The sequence below is a fragment of the Panthera pardus genome, unplaced genomic scaffold (genome assembly GCF_024362965.1).
Source record: "Panthera pardus isolate Hobbes unplaced genomic scaffold, ASM2436296v1 HiC_scaffold_25, whole genome shotgun sequence".
In the NCBI taxonomy this organism is placed as follows: Eukaryota; Metazoa; Chordata; class Mammalia; order Carnivora; family Felidae; genus Panthera; species Panthera pardus.
Window position 1 is genome coordinate 15,269,400 of NW_026526821.1, and position 20,439 is coordinate 15,289,838.

The window sequence follows — 20,439 nt, forward strand, 5'->3', positions numbered from 1 at the left end:
GGCAGTGTTTTCAAATTCACACCCATTTTATCCCCTAATCTTGGACTTGTTATGTCTCTCATCCATCTTGTTGCTGTCCTTTCGCAAAATTTTAACAATTCTTCCCATGTAGAGTTCTGGCATGTCTTTGTTATATTTATTCCTAGAGACTTGGACTTTTAAAATAAAATTGTAAGCAGTATGGCAACTTTTTGGTTATTTGTTTCTGTTTGTTGCTAATGTAGAGAAATGACTTTCATGTATTGATCTGTTACTAGCTATCTTGCTAAATTCTCCCCCTGTTCATCTTAATTTCTTGGTGTGTTCCTTGCAGTGTTCTGGGTGGTCATCATCTGCAAATGATGACAATTGTATTTTTCTCTTTAAACTTTATGCCATTCTTGGGGTGCCTGTGCAGCTCAGTCGGTTAGGCGACAGACTTCAGCTCAGGTCATGATCTCGCAGCTCGTGAGTTCGAGCCCCGCATCAGGCTCTGTGCTGACAGCTCGGAGCCTGGAGCCTGCTCCAGATTCTGTGTCTCCCTCTGTCTCTGCCCCTAACCCACTCACATTCTGTCTCTGTCTCTCTCAAAAATAAATAAACATTAAAAATTTTTTTTAAAAAATAAACTTTATGCCATTCTTAATGCCTTCTTGTGCAGACTAGGGCCTCTATACATTATTGTATAGAAGTGAGGATGTGCATATTCTTGTCTGACACCTGATTTAAAACGAAAGCTTTTTGGGGCATCTGGGTGGCTCTGTCAGTTGAGTGTCCAACTCTTGATTTTGGCTAAGGTCATGATCCCAGGGTTGTGGGATCGAGCCCTGTGTGGGGCTCCATGCTGTGCATGGAGCCTGCTTAAGATTCTCTCTCTCTCTCTCTCTCTCTCTCTCTCTCTGCCCCACTCCCCCGCTCCCCCACTTATGCACTTACTCTCTCTCTCTCTAAAATAAGTAAGTAAGTAAGTAAGTAAAAATAAAAGCTTCTTGAATTTCCCCTTTTAGGGTAGTATCTGTTTTAGGTTTCTCATAAACATCTTTATCAGGTCCAGAAAGTTCTCTTTCATTCCTGACAAGAAAATTTTCCTTAATTTATGTGAAGTTATATTTTTGCTTTTTTTTCTGTTAATGTGTTGAATTACATTTCAGATTTTCTAACATTAAACCATTCTTGCATTTCTCCAGTCATCTAATGTGATCATTTTATATTATCATTTTTCATATCATTTGGTTCAGTTTCCAATTTTTAAAAAAAAAATTTTTTTAACGTTTTATTTATTTTTGAGACAGAGAGAGACAGAGCATGAACGGGGGAGGGGCAGAGAGAGAGGGAGACACAGAATCGGAAGCAGGCTCCAGGCTCTGAGCCATCAGCCCAGAGCCCGACGCGGGGCTCGAACTCACGGACCGCGAGATCGTGACCTGAGCTGAAGTCGGCCGCTTAACCGACTGAGCCACCCAGGCGCCCCCAGTTTCCAATTTTTAAGGGATTTTATATCTATATTCACAAGAGAACTGTGCCTGTAACTTTCCTTTCTCACACTGTCCTTGCTTGGTTTTGTAGTAAGTTTGCACTAACCTCATAGAATGTGCTGAAGAGCAGACTTTATCAAATATGTGGGAAATTTTGTGTAAGATAAAGATAATTAGTTACCCGAATCTTTAATTTCCTTTTTTTTCCTCGCACAAATATACTCACTTGCACTTTGTTGTTTTCACTTAACAATATATCCTGAAAATTACCCTAAGGCAGCTCATAGCAATTTCTCCTTTTTTACAGCTGTGTTCTACACTACCGTGTACACACAAACTTAGTCATTTGGCCAATCTCCTTTAAATGGGCATTTATGTATTTTCCAAGATTTTGCTATTACAAACATGCTTCAGTGAACAACCATATGCATATTTTCTGTATTGTTGAAGGTGTAACATCAGGGTAAGTGTTTGTAGGTATTTTTGTTGCCTAAAAGGGTAAAAGGCCATGGTAGAGGCAGGCAAAGGAGAGGAAATGTTTTTGGCCAGTGGAAGCAGGGAGGAGCCTGGGATAACCACCCAGCTCTCCAGGGAAGCCTGTGCCAGACTGAGAGCTCTCCTCTCTGGCCAGAGTCATGCCAACCCAGGCTCTCCTGCCCATGCTTCTCCTCTCTGTGCTGCTGCTACAGGCCCAGGGAGGGCACCGTAAACTGAACAGGATGCAGGGTAGGTGATGGACTAAGGGGGTGGGGAGGGAAGGGGGCAAGAGGTGCTGTGTCGCTTCTGGGGAGGACCTGGAAACTGGAACCTTTCAGCACATCCTGCTCTGATTACAGCACTATGAAGACTCTGGGTCGTCCAAAGTCAAGGCCCTCTGGCCCCTTTACCGCGCACTGGGAACAATAATGGGGGTACGGGGGGAACCTATGTCTTTTGACTCTCCATTCCAAATACCAGGACACAAATGGTACATAGTGTGGTGGAAGGTACATCAGGGCTGAAAATCACTTGGGGACACCCAACCACTATTCTTGGATTTCTGCACGTATGTGATCTCTAAAGATCCGGAGATATTGTTGGGAGTGGGTACAGAATGAAAGGGCCCTGGGAAAATAAGCTTTGGGGTGTCCAGGGTCAAGTAGAAGTTCTCATCAGAGGACCAGGATGGTGGCAGCAGAAGGGAAATAGTGCAAGTGGTATTTTCTGGGAAAGGGCAGGGGTCCTGGACACAGTGACAGGCACAGGAGAGAGGGGGGAAGGTGACAGGTCATCTTCCTCTCTGGACCCTGCAAATCCTGGGGAGTGAGAGGGTCTGCGGGGTGTCTCAGACTCTGCTGAGTTCTCAGAGTGTAGATTCTATGGGGGTGACTTCACCAAGACCATGACTAACATGGGAGACAGGTTCCTGTCTGCAGAGAAAGGAGAGGGCCCAGGGAGGCCAGGCATTGAGATCTGTTGGGGCAGAAGGTGTGTGGGTGGGGGGATATAGGATTTAAGATACTACAATCACCAGGTTTGGGTATAGGGAAGAAACTGCATTCCCTGAAAAGTTCAAGAGCATCATGAGTAGGACTTGGGTTTTAGGGTTTTTGGGAGAGGATTTAAGCTTGAGAGGAGTGCTCTTGAGGGATCTGGTTCCACTGACTCTGATTCTGCTCTTTTTAGGTCTAAAGGCCTGTGAGAAGAAGCCCAGCGTGTATCTTTGCAGCAATCACTGTTCATATTTTCTAAAGTGTCCAAAAGCAAATACTGTATGTTGTTCAACCTTCTGTGGGAACGTTTGCATGAGCCTCCAGTGAGTGGGTGAGGGTGCTGGACTTTGCATTCTGCTCCCCCAAACTTCTATTCAGACCAAAGCACAAGGACCTCAGATCCTGGGTACCAGGATGTCAACGGGAGTACACCTTTACCCTGTCTGAACTGTTTGTTCCTGTCAAATAAACCAGAACAAATGTCCACAGACCTGCCTATCTTACTCCCAGGGCTTATAGTCATTGAGGACCCAGTGCAGACCCCAGAGCGCTCCCTTCTCTGGGTCCAGGGCTCTGATCTCTCCCCCCTTGTGATGTTTCTTTATTTTCTCTCCCATTGGCCCCTGCTCCCCCACCAGGGCCCCGAGGCCCAGCCTCATTGTTGATCTGCTCATTGAACCAGTGACGCCAGGGAAGAAACTGCTCATGTGTGGTACCTCCCAATGCTAACCAGAACACTCCTCAGCCTGGAGTCAGAAGGGCCAAGTTAAACATGAGGTGGGGTGGGGCTACACTCTGGGGCACAAAGTAGGAGGTCCCCAAGGAGGCTTCTTCTTAAATTTAATCCACCTCCATCCTGTTCTACCCATTCTCCTTGTGAGGTTCAGATTACCATATGTTTACAATATAGAAAACCAATCGCAGGGAGTTAAGTGACATGCTTGAGGCCAAAAGACAGTGAGAGGTCATGTTGTGGCTAGAGGACGATGTTCGTCTGGACTCCCTGTTTGCTCACTGCTCCTCCATTATTGTGAGAACATGGGTGTGGAAGTGAGTGCCTACACTATCGTCTCCCACCCCATCCTCCATCAATGTGGCCCCTTTTGTGATGGGGCATGGAATGGGGTCCCAGGACCTGAGACTCCAATGTCTTCCATCAAATGAATGGTCCCCACCTTTCCCCAATCCTCCTCCTTATGGTCTCATTCTCTCTCTCTCTTTTAACCCAGAAAGAAGCCAGGTGGTAGGGAACAGGTGGTTCACGGTGATACTACTAAGGATTAATTGGCCACTAAGGGGTCAGTATGAGTGTTTCCCATGGTCTCATGGTGAATCAGTGGAATTCTGTGCAAGCAGAGCTCCTCTGAGGTTGTCTTGGGACTAAATCCAGGGACTAGGTCACATGTGCCCAAAGGGGACTTGGAGTCAAGTGTGAAGAACTCAGGCAGGTAGGCAGGGCTTGCTGGAGGCAGGTGTGCAGTGTTAAAACTCCAGGGAAGTGCTTCCTGTGGGCATCAGTGAGGATTTCCCACAGAAGAAACCAGCATCTCTCAGGCCAGAGTCTACGGCCCACCTCAGAAGCATCCCAGGGCTCCTGGTATTGGAGGAGCTTCTCCACCTATCCTGGGAGCTGGGACTAGGAGACTGTAGGAAAGAGATCATGATCCATTAGCAGCACAGACATCATCAGATGTAGGTGGATGGTCAGGGCATGCCCTGCAGCAGATCTTAGCGGGTGCTTCCTCAGACAACCTGACTCTGCAAGCATCTTCCCAGTGCTTGGCCATGCCCCCGAACACCCTGGGAGAGACTATTAAGAGAGGCAAAGCTACCTGCCAGGGCCCACATAGAGAATGACCTCCACGTCCATGACCAGTGTTCCCCACTATGTGGGTTCACCATGCTGCCAGCTGACCTATTCCTTGCCACCAGTGTGAGCACCCCAGACCATGAATTCTACTGGAAGGATCTGGTTTTCTCCATTGTGATAACTCGTGTCTTGGGCTGTTCCCCAGAGATCTCTGGACACTCTACATTGCCTCACTGGACCGAGAGGCCACACCTAGACTGCTTTGGCTGGGAGGAGTGCTTGCCTGGCCAGCACTGCAAGTTCTGTGGTATGGGACAACTGTGTGCCCCTGTGGTAGATCAAGCGGAGGAGTGGGGACCCCTGCAAGACCCTGAATCTCATGGAGGCAGAGGAGGAAGCGAATGTAAATTGTGCCATGGCTTGGGTCTCCAGAAAGCCAAGTCCCAGCTGAGGAGAATCGTTGATCAGGCTGGTCTGTCTGTGAGAAACAATGGCCTTGCAGTTGCCCTGGCTTCTGCACCGTTCTCTTCTCATGCCCCAGACATGCTTTAGCAAATTTTTTCTTCGCAAGTTCTCATCACGGTAATAAGAAGTAGCTTTCTCATATGCAGGGACTCAGCCACATGCCTTCACTATCTTAGTCAGGACTAAGTCATCTCCTTGGCCCTGTGACATGATAGAGGTTGAAGAGACTTTGATTACTTGATATCCCACAGGACATCATGCTGGTCTCTCAGGTCACTTACATTGTGCTAACTGACCATGGGGAAATAGTAGGTAGCCTACATGCTTTATCACGTGCATGCTGGAGGATAAGACTTTCTATCTGGTGTATTTTCAGAGATCCACTGGTCTAGGTCATATGGAGACATTCTCTTGAGACAGGAGACAACTTCCGGCACCTTGTATTGTTCACCATGAAGCAAGAGAAAATGCATGGTGGGCCTCTGGATTTTGGAGATGACAAATGTCACTTTTGGGCATTCTCTATTTCCTTGGGAAATATAAGGCTGCTAGTTTTTTAAATTTTTTTTTTTTTTCAGAATTTTTTTCTTATTTATTTATTTATTTATTTGTTTGTTTGTTTGTTTTTAACGTTTTATTTATTTTTGAGACAGGGAGAGACAGAGCATGCACAGGGGAGGGTCAGAGAGAGGGAGACACAGAATCTGAAACAGGCTCCAGGCTCTGAGCTGTCAGCACAGAGCCCGACGCGGGGCTCGAACTCACGGACCGCGGGATCATGACCTGAGCCGAAGTCGGCCGCTTAACCAACTGAGCCACCCAGGCGCCCCCAGAGTTTTTTTCTTTTTTAAGTCCAAGTTAGTCAACATATAGTATAATAGTAATTTCAAGAATAGAACTTAGTGATTCATCACTTACATTTAACACCCAGTGCTCATCCCAACCAATGCCTCCTTAATGCCCATTGCCCTTTTAGCCCATCCCCCCACCCAACACCCCGCCAACAACCTTCAGTTTGTTCTCTGTATTTAAAAGTCTCTTATGGGGGCGCCTGGGTGGCGCAGTCGGTTGAGCGTCCGACTTTAGCCAGGTCACGATCTCACGGTCCGTGAGTTCGAGCCCCGCGTCAGGCTCTGGGCTGATGGCTCAGAGCCTGGAGCCTGTTTCCGATTCTGTGTCTCCCTCTCTCTCTGTCCCTCCCCCGTTCATGCTCTGTCTCTCTCTGTCCCAAAAATAAATAAACGTTGAAAAAAAAAAAGTCTCTTATGGTTTGTCTCTCTGTTTTTGTCTTATTTTTGCTTCCCTTCCCCTGTGTTCATCTGTTTTGTTTCTGAAATTCCACATATGAGTGAAATCATATGATACTGGTCTTTCTCTGACTGACTTATTTTGCTTAGCATAATACACTCTAGTTCTATCCACATTGTTACAAATGGCAAGATTTCATTCTTTTTGATGGGCGAGCAATATTCCATTTATATGTACGTTACATCTTCTTTATCCATTCACCAGTCGGTGGGCATTTGGGCTCTTTCCATACTTTGGCTGTTGTCGATAGTGCTGCTATAAACATTGGGGTGCAGGTGCCCCTTCGAAACAGCATTTTTGTATCCTTTGGATAAATACCTAGTAGTTCAATTGCTGGGTCATGGGGTAATTCTATTTTTAATTTTTTGAGGAACCTCCATACTGTTTTCCAGAGTGGCCGCACCAGTTTGCATTCCCACCAACAGTGCAAGAGGATTCCCCTTTCTCCACATCCTTGCCAACATCTGTTGTTGCCTGAGTTGTTAATGTTTGCCATTCTGACTGGTGTGAGGTGGTATCTCATTGTGGTTTTGATTTGTATTTCCCTGATGATGAGTGATGTTGAGCATCTTTTTGTGTGTCCGTTAGCCATCTGGAAGTCTTCTTTGGAAAAGTGTCTATTCATGCCTTTTAAGGCTGCTAGTTTTGAACAAGACCCAGATTAAGAAAAGATTCTGCAGCATGATCAGGGTATGTTGAAAGTTGCCTGCCAGTTGGGTCTTAGCACCTAGCCTATGCATTTTACTAAATGTGTCTCTGGTGGATTAAGATGCTGGATAGAACATTTGCATACTCAACTAGGAGAATCACAGAACACATACTTGGAGTATTGAGGTGAAGCCTTGTCCTCTTCTGTTGACAAGTGCTTTCCATTTGAGAAGCATCTCTTTACTTGCTAGTGGACCCCAGTAAAAAAACTGAATGCCTGACCATGGGACATTGAGTCACTTTGAAACTGGAATTATCCATCACAAATTGGGAGCTATCTGACCTATGAAGTCTTAAAATGGGATGTGTATAGAGGCAGTCCATTGTCAAATAGAAATGGTATAAATGAGACTGGGCTTGATCAGATAATTTCTTCTAGAAATGAGTAACCTATGCAATCAGGTATTTGGGCTCCAAAGACCCACTGATATCTCCTCTTGCTTCATTCTTGCCTGCTGCCACTAAGTCTCCGACAGGGGCTCCCCTTTCCACACATGCATTCCCTAAGAAGTGGTGTCTTTTAACATCTGCCTATTTGGGTCCCTTGTACTTTCAAATCCCTTCCTTATGGTTTCTTAGGAACCAGAGAGACCTGATCTACCAGATATCAGCCTTGTGTTCTAGGCTAAGCCCCCTGCTCATATCTCATTTCCATACCATCTGTGTATGTCTTTGCCATTAACCTAAAATATAAAACTGTCAGTTATTTTTTACCAGCAAGAATAGGTTAACTTGGGAATAGCAGAGAATTGCAAATCAGGGCTAACAAGCTTCAACAGAAGAATAGGCAAGTCCAGAGAAGAAAGGAGAGGAAGGTTCTTTTATAGAGGAAAGTGGGAATTAACAGGGAGTTCCAACTAGAATGGCTTTTCATTGGTTGTGATAGTCTCTTATTGGGTGGGCTATTGCCAGGGGAGGAGGAAAACCTTTCGTCTTGCTGTGACAACAAAGCTAAGGTACTATCCACTTTCTGGGAACATTTCCTGTTGGGTCAGCAATTGATAACAAGTAGTGTGGTAGGAGCACTCCCCCTGGTGGCCTCCCAACTCCATTTCAGTGAGGTTTCCCTTTATTAATTTTCACATTGCATCTATGTGGATGCCAACACTACTAATCCAAATCTGCTGGATATGAGTGTTTTATTTCTCTGCTCACAGATTGTTTGAAATTTGTAGCATTCTCTATTTCCTCATTAGGCTGTGGCTATGGGTTATAGATTGATTTATTTGCTTTCCTTGTTGAGCTGTATTTTTTTTTGTTTTGTTTTGTTTTTAGGAAAAAGATCTTATAACACCTGATGGGATGAACTCTATTCTTCCCATTCTTACATGTGAGTAAATGAAGTTTCAGAGAAATGAGACGACGTACCTAAAGTCTTTCAGTCAGCAAGTGGTGGAGGTGAGTTTCAAATCTGTCTGATGAACCTAAGGTCTGTGAGTATGACACTATACAACTGTGAACTTCCAATCAATAATACATTGGCTCCTCTGAATGACATTCTGGATCATCTATGGTTCAGGGTCAGGATGAGGGAAAATGGGTTGACCCATATTCTGTTGGTGCAAGTATAACCCAAACATTATGAAGGGAGAATTGGCAACATTTATGCACAGATTAAATTGTGTGTATTTTCATTTCTTCTCACATTGGCTTTCCCAAGGAATAAAGAAATGCTCAAGGATTTAGTTATAAGAATGTAACTAATAATAGTGAAATGAGTGCTTACAATAGGGAAAAACTGGAACAACCAAGATGTCAATAACTGGTGATTAATTGGCAGACCAATCCCTTAATCAATGAAGTTGTAGAAAATATTTAAGACTATGGGAAAATATTCATTATAAATGTTAAATTTTAAAATAGTCACAGGATTTTCCACTATAATTTTTCTACTTTTATTGTGATAAAATACACATAAATCTAACCATTTTTCTTTTTTTTTTAATTTTCTTTTTTATTTTTTTAAAATTTACATCCAAATTAGCATATAGGGCAACAATGATTTCAGGAGTAGATTCCTTAGTGCCCCTTACCCATTTAGCCCATCCCCCTCCCACAACCCATCCAGTAACCCTCTGTTCGTTCTCCATATTTAAGAGTCTGTTATGTTTGTCCCCCTCACTGTTTTTACATTATTTTTACTTCCCTTCCCTTGTGTTCATCTGTTCTGTGTCTTAACGTCCTCATATGAGTGAAGTCATATGATACTTGTCTTTCTCTGACTAATTTCACTTAGCATATACCCTCCAGTTCCATCTATGTAGTTGCAAACGGCAAGATTTCATTCTTTTTGATTGGTGAGTAATACTCCATCGTATACATATACCACATCTTCTTTATCCATTCATCAGTTGATGGACATTTTGGCTCTTTCCATACTTTGGCTATTGTTGATAGCGCTGCTATAAACATTGGGGTGCATGCGCCCCTTCGAAACAGCACACCTGTATCCCTTGGATAAATACCTAGTAGTGCTATTGCTGGGTTGTAGGGTAGTTATATTTTTAACTTTTTGGGGAACCTCCATACTATTTTCCAGAGTGGCTGCACCAGCTTGCATTCCCACCAACAATGCAAAAGAGATCCTCTTTCTCTGCATCCTCGCCAACATCTGTTATTGCCTGAGTTGTTAATGTTAGCCATTCTGACAGGTGTAAGGTGGTATCTCATTGTGGTTTTGATTTGTATTTCCCTGGTGAGGAGTGAAGTTGAGCATTTTTTCATGTGTCGGTTGGCCATCTGGATGTCTTCTTGGAGAAGTGTCTATTCATGTCTTTTGCCCATTTTTTTCACTGGATTATTTGTTTTTTGGGTGTTGAGTTTGAGAATTTCTTTAAAGATTTTGAATACTAACCCTTTATCTGATATGTCATTTGCAAATATTTTTTCCCATTCCGTTGGTTGCCTTTTAGTTTTGCTGCTTGTTTCCTTTGCTGTGCAGAAGTTTTTTATTTTGATGAGGTCTCAGTAGTTCATTTTTGCTTTTGTTTCCCTTGCCTCTGGAGACGTGTTGAGTAAGATGTTGCTGCGGCCAAGATCAAAGAGGTTTTTGCCTGCTTTCTCCTCGAGGATTTTGATGGATTCCTGTCTTACATTTAGGTCTTTCATCCATTTTGAGTTTATTTTTGTGTATGCTGTAAGAAAAGTGGTCCAGGTTCATTTTTCTGCATGTTGCCGCCCAGTTTTCCCAGCACCACTTGCTGAAGAGGCTGTCTTTATTCCATTGGATATTCTTTCCTGCTTTGTCAAAGATTAGTTGGCCATACATTTGTGGGTCCATTTCTGGGTTCTCTGTTCTGTTCCATTGATCTGAGTGTCTGTTTTTGTGCCAGTACCATACTGTCTTGATGATTACAGCTTTGTGATACAGCTTGAAGTCTGGGATTGTGATGCCTACTGCTTTGGTTTTCTTTTTCAAGATTGCTTTGGCTATTCAGGGTCTTTTCTGGTTCTATACAAATTTTAGGATCGTTTGTTCCAGCCCTGTGAAGAATGCTGGTGTTATTTTGAAAGGTATTGCATTGAATATGTAGATTGCTTTGGTTAGTATTGACATTTTAACAATATTTGTTCTTCCTATCCAGAAGCATGGAATCTTTTTCCATTTTTTTGTGTCTTCAATTTCTTTCATAAGCTTTCTATAGTCTTCAGTGTAGAAAAAATTAAAGAAAAATATTTTTAATAGAAATTGAAAATAAAAATAAAATTTTTCCCCTTTCTGTATTCAAGAAAAAGAAATGAAACGACAAAGGGGGAAAAAAAGTGAATAGATGGACCTGCGAGCAGACTGAAATACGATTGAAATTACTTCGTTTTCCCCTAGAAGTCAAACAATGAAGCGCTTTATTGTCTGTAAGCTAAGCAGGTGGAGAGATTTGTGTTCCTGAAGAGCGAGGTTGGCCCAGTGGGTGGGGCTTAGCGTAATGGCTCCGTTCTCCACTAGATGGCGCTGCTCAGCTTACTGGTGTGAATTGTTGTGGCGCCTGTAGGTGTGTACACGCATGCGTGGGAGCAGTGAAAATGGCGTCACCCAGCTACCCAGTCTCTAGTGTTGTAACTCTGTTCTGCCGGACCCCCAATTGCACACCGGTCCTTTGTCTCCAGCTTCCATCCACTCCCCGCTTTTACACAGTCCTGACCAAGTCCCAGGCAGCACCTCTCTCCTGAGTTTTCTCTCAGATGTGGCCGTGTTTCCCGACCCCTTACTTCTGAAGGGCTGCGGCTTTGACCCATCCTGCCCCTCTGCAAAAGGGTCTCACCGAGCAGTGGCCGGGTGCCGGCGGCACCCAGGAACGTTGGCGGGACCGTGCTGCTGCGGAAGCCCAGAGACCGCGGCCGGGTGCCAGCCCGCCCCAGAAAGAGTTCACGCGATCGTGTAGCAGCAGCGCTTCAGGGATTATGGAAAATCACAACACGCGTCTGGCACCAGGCTTCACCCCCAGCCACCTTGTTCCAGCACCAGCGAATGTGGTTGTTCTCCCGGGTCCACTGGGGCACACAGCCTCTACCAGATGTCCTCCAGAGAGGGAAACCGCCTCTCCCCTGTGGCCCGAAGACCCCCGGACTTCGCTCTGCTCCTGGGGATTCACCCTTCTCACCAGAGCACCGCCAGGTATGGAGCTGCAGAGTTTCAGACTCTGCGCCCCCCCCCCCCCCCCCCCGTTTATAGTCTTAATGGAATTTAAACCCTCTCCTTTCTCTTTTCTTCCTTCTTAGTTCAGTCCCTGCAGCTGTTTCCACTTTTCCACTTTCTCTCCAGCTGCTTTTGGGGGGGGGGTGCTTTCCCACATTCTCCCCCCCCCACCATCTCCGTCCTCTCTCCACAAGCAAAAAACAGCTCCCTGCCCTCAGCGGCTTCTCTCTCCCCCAGTTCATCTCTCTGCGCCGCGTACCTGCTGAGTTCTGTGGTTCAGGTTGTGCAGATTGTTGTGTTAATCCTCAATTCAGTTTTCTAGGTGTGCAGAATGGTTTAGTGTTGATCTGGTTGTATTTCATGGATGCGAGACACACAAAAAACCTTCCATGGTGTTCCCAGGTTTTTTATATATGGCTTTAATTATGTTGAGGTGGTGTTCTATTCCTAGTTTGTTTTTATTATGAAAGGCTGTTGAGATTTGTTGAGTGATTTTTCTGCATCAATTGAGATGATCATGTGTTTTTTTCCCTTCCATTCTTTTAATGTGGTATATTATGTCGATCATTTTTCATATATTAAAGTATTCTTGCATTTCAGGAATAAATTTAACTTGATCGTGAGTGATGTATAATCCTTTTAGTACACTGCTTAATTCTGTCTGATATTATTTTGTTGAGGTCCAGAACTTCTCTTTGGTGGAGGTTTTTGCTGAGATTTTTGATTCAGTTTTTCAGATTAGTTCTAGTTAAGGGACCTGGGTGGCTCAGTCGGTTGAGCATCTGACTTCGGCTCAGGTCATGATCTTGAGGTTCGTGAATTTCAGCCCTGTGTTGGGCTCCGTGCTGAAGGCTCAGAGCCTGGAGCCTGCTTTGGATTCTGTGTCTTCCTCTCTCTGCCCCTCCCTCACTCGTGCTCAGTCTCTCTCTCTCAAGAGAAACTGGGGACTTGACCATCTGGCATACATGGCTCTAGACTCACTTCCTTTTAAATCCTGTACCTGGCACTTACTAGCTGTGTGGGCTTGGGCAAGTTGCTTAACTCTTCTGTGCCTCAGTTTCTGTATCTGTAAAATAAGAATAATAGTAGTACTAAACTCATAGTGTCATTGAAAGTATGTATTAATTAATACATGTTACATATCTGACACATAGTAAATTTGCTCTTAAACTGAATGATTCTCAACACTTCATTGGGCGAGTGTTTCATTTGTTTATTTAACAAACAAACATAGACTCTATGGCAGACTTTGGCTCTAAGTGCTTAACACATAATCACTCCTGGAGCCTTCACAACAACCTTATTGGTTGGAAAGTGCTATTATTATCCCCATTAGCAAATGAGGAAATTAGGACGCAGAGAAGATTAGTGACTTGCCCAAGTAAGTGGAAGCTAGGATTTGGATCCAGATAAAGTCTGTGTGTGTGTGTGTGTGTGTACAAATGTATGTATTTATGAGAGTGGGCACAAGTGAGCGAGGGGGAGAGAGAGAGAGAGAGAGAGAGAGAGAGAAGTGGAGCTCACCCAAAGAGGGGCTTAAGTCTGTGTTTTAAATTTCTATGTTATGTGGACTTTTGCAAGCTCTCTTGGCAGAGCTCTCTCTTCTCATCAGCACAAAAGTCACAAGACATTGGTGATAAAGTAATGTAGACTGATCCTAGCAATGGAGAAATTAATATCAAAGATGGATGGGGCTTTACAAAAATCTTCACATAGATGCTACAGAAAATTAGATACATAGATCCTCTCCCACCTCCACAACCACCCAGCCTTCCAGAAATGTGTGTCTTGGTGGAGTGCAGGAGGCTCCTGCAATTCCACAGTGATCTGCTTCTGTCTATGCTACCTGCAGCAAAAAGAAAGGAAAAAAGAAAGTACCACTTGAATAGGAATTCAGTCATAATGTTCTAAATGTACCCAACTTATGGCTTGGGGCAGAACTCCCAGATCTGTCACAGCCAGAACGATAATTACATTCTGAGTGTTTGAAATCTATTCTGCTCATCGTTGCCCTGTGCAGGGGCTCTGGTATTCCCAGAGACCAGGAGGAAGAGCCACCAGCTCTTGGAAGCTACCAGCTTCCAACTCGAACATCTTCAGAGGTAGGTAGAGGTCAGAGTCTTGGGGCTAGAATTGGGAACTTGCAAACACTTTTGTTTGTGGTTTGGTTGGATGAGTTCCCTGTCTAAATCATGCCTCCAGATCACGCCAACCCTATGCCTATATGGAAGAAATTATTGTCCTTTTTGTTCAAATGGAGAAACTAAGAGAGAGAAAGATGACGTGGATAGACACTGTGTCCCTTCATGCATGATACCCTGACAAGGATACTATGTATTGATTATGTAATATTCCCACTGAGCATGTATAACCTGAGTCTAATCATAAGAAATTTCAGACAAAGCCCAAAATGAGGAATGTTCAACTAAAAGAAAAGTTTGGCTCTGTTATTCAAAAATTTCAGTGTTGTATAAGACAAAGGACATTACTGGGTGAATTTGTAAAATGGAATACTGATAGTAGCTTAGATAAGTGTATAAAAGTATATTTTGTCAATGTTAAATTTAATGAAATTGATAATTGTACTATGATCACTCACCAGAACTAATTCCAAATAGGTCAAATAGTTAAAAAAAAAAAAGACCACAATAAACTCAATGAGATCAATGTTTACTCTTCTGGAGAAGAAAAGAGAGTCTGAGCTTAATAATCACAATAGCGGCCATTTATTTTGTGCATTCCATGTGCCAGACCCTATGCGTGGTACTTTCTATACTCAACATTTGCAATGTGGATTATAATATCACCTCCATGTTACAGATAGGGAAACTGAGGCTCTGAGAAGTTAGGTGGTAGGCCAATTTCAAAATTTCAATTAAGCTCAATGCGTTGGGGTCAGGTTTCAAGCCCAGGTCTCTCTGATTCCAATGCGCATGTTTTGTTCTCTGTCTTATATGATATTGACAGTCTTCAGTGTGGTAACAAGTGGGAGGGAATTTCCCTTTTATGGTGAGACAAGATGAGCATCCTATTTGCAGAATAAACCAATTATAATGGAGAAGAAAACTGGCAACAACTATGTAGGGTTCGTAATAGGCAGTACCCTTTACTCAGGACTTCTGGAGCTAGACATTTGTGCTCTGAAGCTAATACTGGATTTAACTGAATTTCAGTTGCAATATTCCTACTGACACTTTTTCCTAATGCAGAGAAATTTTCAGATATTACAAATTTTCAGATACCTTATGATCAATGGGGAAGTATGAATGCTATATGTAACTAGAATATTGGGAAAATATTCACAGAGAGTATTATTGATAGTATGGTGAAAAGCTTGTCCTTTGTCTCATTTAAATTTATTTATAAAAGCTACTTTTTTTCCCTACCTCCCTGTGAGACCTTGGGTGTAGAACTTGACTTTTCTAGACTTTAGAATATATAAAAAGAGTCTGAGCCCATGCAATAGTCAAAATACTAAAATTGAAATTGTGGCTTCCCCCACACCAAGAAACCTGCAACTGGGGAAGAGAGTGGACGGTTTCCTCTTCTCCTGCAGCTGGCTAAGTGCCATTTTGGAGATGGGAGGAGGGAGAGGAGGAGAGGGGGTCAGGATGGTTCTTTCTGGCAGGGAGGATTGTACCTTTGTGCTTTGTGCTTTCTGGGCTTAGTATTGCTTAAAGTTTACTCCATTGTGGGTGGTTTCAAGGGTTCTTTGAGTTTTCCCCCCACCCCAACTGATGCAAGTTTCTCACCTGTGGTTCTCTTGATATGGCGGAATCTACCTCCTTTCTGATACCTTTCCCAGGCCCTAGGCATCTGGCTACTCACTTTCTACTTCTTTATGCTGAGGTCCCCTGGCCTTCCCAGGCAGCCCGCCTGACATGAAGCTAGTGCAAACCTACACTGGCTTTCTTCCATATGTTGCCTTATCAAATGCCATAGCACAAGCTGTAGTCTCTTGCTTGTGGCCATAGGTCATTTCAGCCAGTGTCCTACCCTTTGTTTCTCTGTTGTGACTCAGACACCTGCTACTGTGTCTCCACAAAACCTTGGGGGTGCATAAAAAGCTCTATGGGAGGTATTCTCAAAGCCTTTCTGGTGACTCGGAATTAAAAGAGCACAGCAGTTGGGGCACCTGGGTGACTCCCTCAGTTAAGTGTCTGACTCTTGATTTCAGATCAGGTCATGATCTCACGGTTCTTGATTTTGAGCCCTGCGTTGGGCTCTGTGCTGACAGTGCGAAGCCTGCTTAAGATTCTCTCTCCTTCCCTTTCTCTCTCTGCCCCCTCATCTCTCTCTCTCTTTCTCTCAAGGTAAATCAACTTTAAAAAAGAAAATAAAAGAGCACAGCATTCTTTAAAAATGAGAGAGAAAAATGGCCCAAGAGTGGTTGGTGACTCTTAAAACTCTGACTTTTTTAAAGGTAGAAAATGACTAGGAATTTGACATATTTTTTTGCAGGTGATTTTTGAGCACATCTTCTTGAAAGTACAAGTTGATTGGTCTCACATGCTCACTTTAGGGTCTCTCTGAAGGTCTTGGCCAAAACTTTAATTTTAATACCAAGATATATAAATAAATAACATATACATATATATCATATATATCATATATCATATATATATAAATAAAAAGTCAAGCCAGATAGCCTGATTTCAGCTTTATGTGCACATATAAAAGAATAACATACACCAATATAGTGGGGTTACTAGAAATATTTCATTGTCTTCTTTGTATTTTTTTATGTTTTAAGAATTTTGTAAGCTGGATCTAAATTATCTTCTAATCAGGGGAAGGCAGCACATTTTTAAAAACACATTTTCAAAATAATTTTTTTTTTTTGCAAAAGGAAGGCATGAAATGTGAGATGGAGAGAAACCTTTTAGCAAAGCCAATGTTCAGTGTGCCTTTTGCCGAGTGGGTAGAGGCAAGGAGGAATGAGTAGACAAAGAATAAAGAAATTCTATGAGCACGTCTTCTTGCTCACAACTCTGTTTATACTTCTTGGTCTCCAGCAGCAACTGGAAAGGGGAAAAACATCCTGACAGTATATATTCAGACACATACGGTCAGCATCATGAAGCTCTGGACGCCTCAACCCATGACATTCCTCTGTATGGTGCTACCGTCTGTGCTGGGAGTGATAAAAGAAAAACACAACTGTAGGTGACTAGGCTGGGCTGGGGAGTCAAAGGGGCGGGGGGTACTCTGCTTGTTCCTGGATAAGTGAAGGGGTATTGTGTCTGGCACATCTGACTCAGGACTCAGGACCTTCCCTGGAACACCTAGTGGAGATTCAGAGACTTTCTTACGCACAGAGTCCAAGAAGTGTCCAAGTTGAGGTCCTCTGATGCTTCCTCTCCAACCTTGAAAGTGGCAATGGGTACCTGTCACCTTTTATGTACATTCCATATGTTATAAGGATATAATATTTTCCCATGTCAGGCTACCATAACTTTTTGTACTTCCAGAAGCTCTGTGTCTTAGCTTGTGTGTACTTTAATGAGTCCCGTATGGGGATTTCTTAATATATACACTTAGTTTCAGTGGCAGGATCTTTCTGAATATGAAAAGATAGAGAAGAGACATGAGATGGGACCCTAGTGGGGCAAAGTTGGGGGCCATGTGATGAGAAAATGGAATCAGTCGAGGGTACCAAGAAAATTGAGTGAGAGAGAGAATTTGGTGAGAAGCTGTTCTTAAAGGTGGAGTCAGCAAGGAAGAGAAGAAAAAGAGAAAGAATCTGTTCCTTACTCTCCCTGGTCTGGCTTCCCACACTAGGAATTAAGTATGGTAATAAGGCTAGAGGCTACCTTGGGCCCCTCCTATTACAGAAATGTAGATTTTATAGGATGACACATGAACATGGGGAGTATGAGGAGTCCTGTCTCCAGGATGCTTGATGAGGGCCCAGAGGTCTGTGGGAGCAGAGAAGGCAGAGATCTGTGAAGACACAATGAGGAAGCTCAGCAGGGGGATTTTCTCATAAGGCAGATGGATAGTCAGGTGGGGCTTGGTGGGGCTTTGATTCTAGGAGGGGCCGTTAAGCTCATGAAGGACTTCTCTTCCCACCTTGGCTATGTAGCCCCTGTGAGCCTCTTCCCATCTCGTCTCAATTACAGGGGCTGAAATGTTACTTGAGGAGTGCTGGGGACAGCCAAATGTCCTTGAATGCACCAAGAAGTGTTCTGGAACCTTTAAATGTATAAACAAAAATCACACATGCTGCTGGACCTATTGTGGAAACATCTGCTGGAAAAATAAAGTGAGTTGGGAAGTGTGTTTGGGCATGGATCTTCACTGATTCTCAGATGCTGTTATTCATAAACAGAAGACCGAAGCACCCTAAATCCTAGGCACAAAAATAGTGGAAGACAATGTACCCTAAACCTGGACAGCAGTTCACTGGCAAATAAACCAAGATACCAGGCTGGGGCATATTGTTCATTATATAATCAATGCCTATGTTGTTCTCATTATATTGCTCAATGGTTTGCTCTTTTCCTGATTTTTGTCCAAATTTCTAACCATTGCCTCTAGAGTCAGACCTTTCTATGAGCCCTTTTGGCTCAGCCAGGCCCCAAATCTCTATGTTTCTCTGTTCAATGAACCAAACCCACCTCCCCACCTCAGAAGTGGACTTTTTCTTGTTACAAAAAGTACTCCTGTCCCAGGGTCTGCCATAGATGGGTAATATTAAGCTTGGGAATGAATGCTTGTTCCTCAGAGTTCCCTAACCTCTGAGTATATAACCTTTCTGTCTTACAGGAAATCTTTGAAAGACGTCTAAAACCCTAATCTCCCAGCTGGACACCAGTCTGTTCTCACTGAGGGCTGGGCAGGAGCAAATCCTTGACAAATAAACTCATTTATCAACAGTGGCTTTTAGCTTTTTCAACTCCATTTCACTACTTTTTTTTTTAACTTTATTTTTTATTTTTAAAAATTTACATCCAAATTAGTTAGCATATAGTGAAGCAATGATTTCAGGAGTAGATTCCTTAATGCCCCTTACCCATTTAGCCCACCGCCCCAATAGATCTCAATGCCTGGCCTCCCTGGGCCCTCTCCATTGTCTGCAGCCAGGAACCTGTATCCCTTGTAAGTCATGGCTTGGGTGAAGCTACCCCCCATAGAATCTACACTCTGAGAACTCAGCAAAGTCTGAGACATCCCGCAGACCCTCTCACTCCCCAGGATTTGCAGGGTCCAGAGAAGAAGATGACCTGTCACTTGTCCCCCTCTCTCCTGTGCCTGTCACTGTGTCCAGGACCCCTGCCCCTTCCCAGAAAATACCACTTGCGCTATTTCCCTTCCGCTGCCACCATCCTGGTCCCTCTGATGAGAACTTCGACTTGACACCCCAAAACTTACTTTCCCAGGGCCCTTTCTTTCTGTACCCATTCCCATCAATATTACTGGATGTTTACAGGTCACAGAAGTACAGAAATCCAAGAATAGTTGTTTGGTTTCCCCAAGTGATTCTCAGCCCTGATGTACCTTTCACTACTGAGTGTACTGTTTAGTGTCTGGGTACTTGGGATGGAGAGTCAAAAGACATAGTTTCCCCCTCCACTCCCATCAGTGTTCCTGGTGCTGCGTAAAGGGGCCAGAGGGCTATTGTTTGGGAAGACCCAGAATCTTCATAGTGCTGTGGTCAGAGTGATGAGGGACCATAAGGCAGGCTGAGGGCCAAGCACAAGCTAGCATCACCCCCCACCCCCAGGTGGGATATGAGATATTCCTCAGACACTCCTAACTGCACAAGTACAAAGGAAAGGACAGAAAACAAATGACTAACTGATAGAGATCACAGTCATACAGGACATGGGTCTCCATCAGTTTACAAATATCTTAGTAAATTAAAATTTAAATAAATTTTTAAAATTTAGCAAATTTATCAATAGCCTAGTCTCTAGAAACCTATAGACTCAGTTTCCTGGAGTCCCTAATATCACCCTTCCCTCCATAGTGATGTGGGGAAGGATTAAAGGCAAGAAGGAAATGGCAGGTAAAATTAAATTTCTTTATAACCTGCAGCCCATCGACAAGTACTTGAAGCAAATATAGAGTAGTACATTTCTCCAGGAACATTTGTCCTAGAGGGCCCTACCGCCTTAATGCTTTGCTAGAGGGAAAAACAACCTTAGCTTGACAATAGCTAGGCTTCCAGTAATCTGTGAGTCTTTAGCTTATGAAAGTCTCTTTGGAAACTTCCCTTTTGACTTTACCTCCCCCAAGTCCATGGTTCTACACAACCCCAGTGAAGCTCTTCCTGCCCACTGGTCCTGTTCCCGTGCTTTAATAAAATCACCTTTTTGCACCAAAGACATCTTCAAGAATTCTTTCTTGGCTGTCGGCTCCAGACCCCACGAACCCCACCATCACCCCAAAACCTCATCAAGAGCAGAATGTGCTGAAAGGGTCCAATTCCCAGGTCTCCCTCAGAAGGGACACAGCCCCTCCTGGGGCTTCCCACCCCCTTAGTCCATCACCTATTCCATGGACTTCCCTCCCCACCCCCTTAGTCCATCACCTATTCTGCATCCTGTTCAGTTTACGGTGCCCTCCCTGGGCCTGTAGCAGCAG

General features: G+C 43.7%; 2 protein-coding genes across 3 annotated transcripts; both read left to right on the forward strand.

Moving 5' to 3' along the window:
* Positions 1–1,967: 1,967 nt before the first annotated feature.
* Positions 1,968–15,449, forward strand: WFDC10B (WAP four-disulfide core domain 10B). 2 transcript variants are annotated; one of them, XM_053890210.1, is made up of 3 exons: positions 1,968–2,180; positions 3,120–5,043; positions 8,493–8,615. In XM_053890210.1, the coding sequence occupies exons 1-2, from the start codon at positions 2,090–2,092 to the stop codon at positions 3,251–3,253; spliced, it is 225 nt and encodes a 74-aa protein (XP_053746185.1). In that variant the 5' UTR covers positions 1,968–2,089; the 3' UTR covers positions 3,254–5,043; positions 8,493–8,615. The 2 variants fall into 2 exon arrangements, 1 of the variants encoding a protein (XP_053746185.1); XR_008417712.1 differs by lacking the exon at positions 1,968–2,180 and adding an exon at positions 13,871–15,449 and having other exon boundaries at positions 3,262–5,043.
* A 1,256-nt stretch (positions 15,450–16,705) lies between these two features.
* WFDC11 (WAP four-disulfide core domain 11) lies at positions 16,706–20,178 on the forward strand. The gene is made up of 3 exons (XM_019458071.2): positions 16,706–16,712; positions 16,821–17,012; positions 17,973–20,178. The coding sequence occupies exons 1-3, from the start codon at positions 16,706–16,708 to the stop codon at positions 18,152–18,154; spliced, it is 381 nt and encodes a 126-aa protein (XP_019313616.2). The 3' UTR covers positions 18,155–20,178.
* Positions 20,179–20,439: the final 261 nt, after the last annotated feature.

What these genes read in the sequence shown, in the direction of transcription:
- WFDC10B (XM_053890210.1), top strand. Translation starts at nt 2,090, where the DNA reads ATGCCAACCCAGGCTCTCCTGCCCATGCTTCTCCTCTCTGTGCTGCTG. An exon ending in TAAACTGAACAGGATGCAGG is followed by an intron (nt 2,181 to 3,119) that starts GTAGGTGATGGA and finishes TGCTCTTTTTAG; the next exon opens with GTCTAAAGGCCTGTGAGAAG.
- WFDC11 (XM_019458071.2), top strand. An exon ending in GATAAAAGAAAAACACAACT is followed by an intron (nt 17,013 to 17,972) that starts GTAGGTGACTAG and finishes TCTCAATTACAG; the next exon opens with GGGCTGAAATGTTACTTGAG.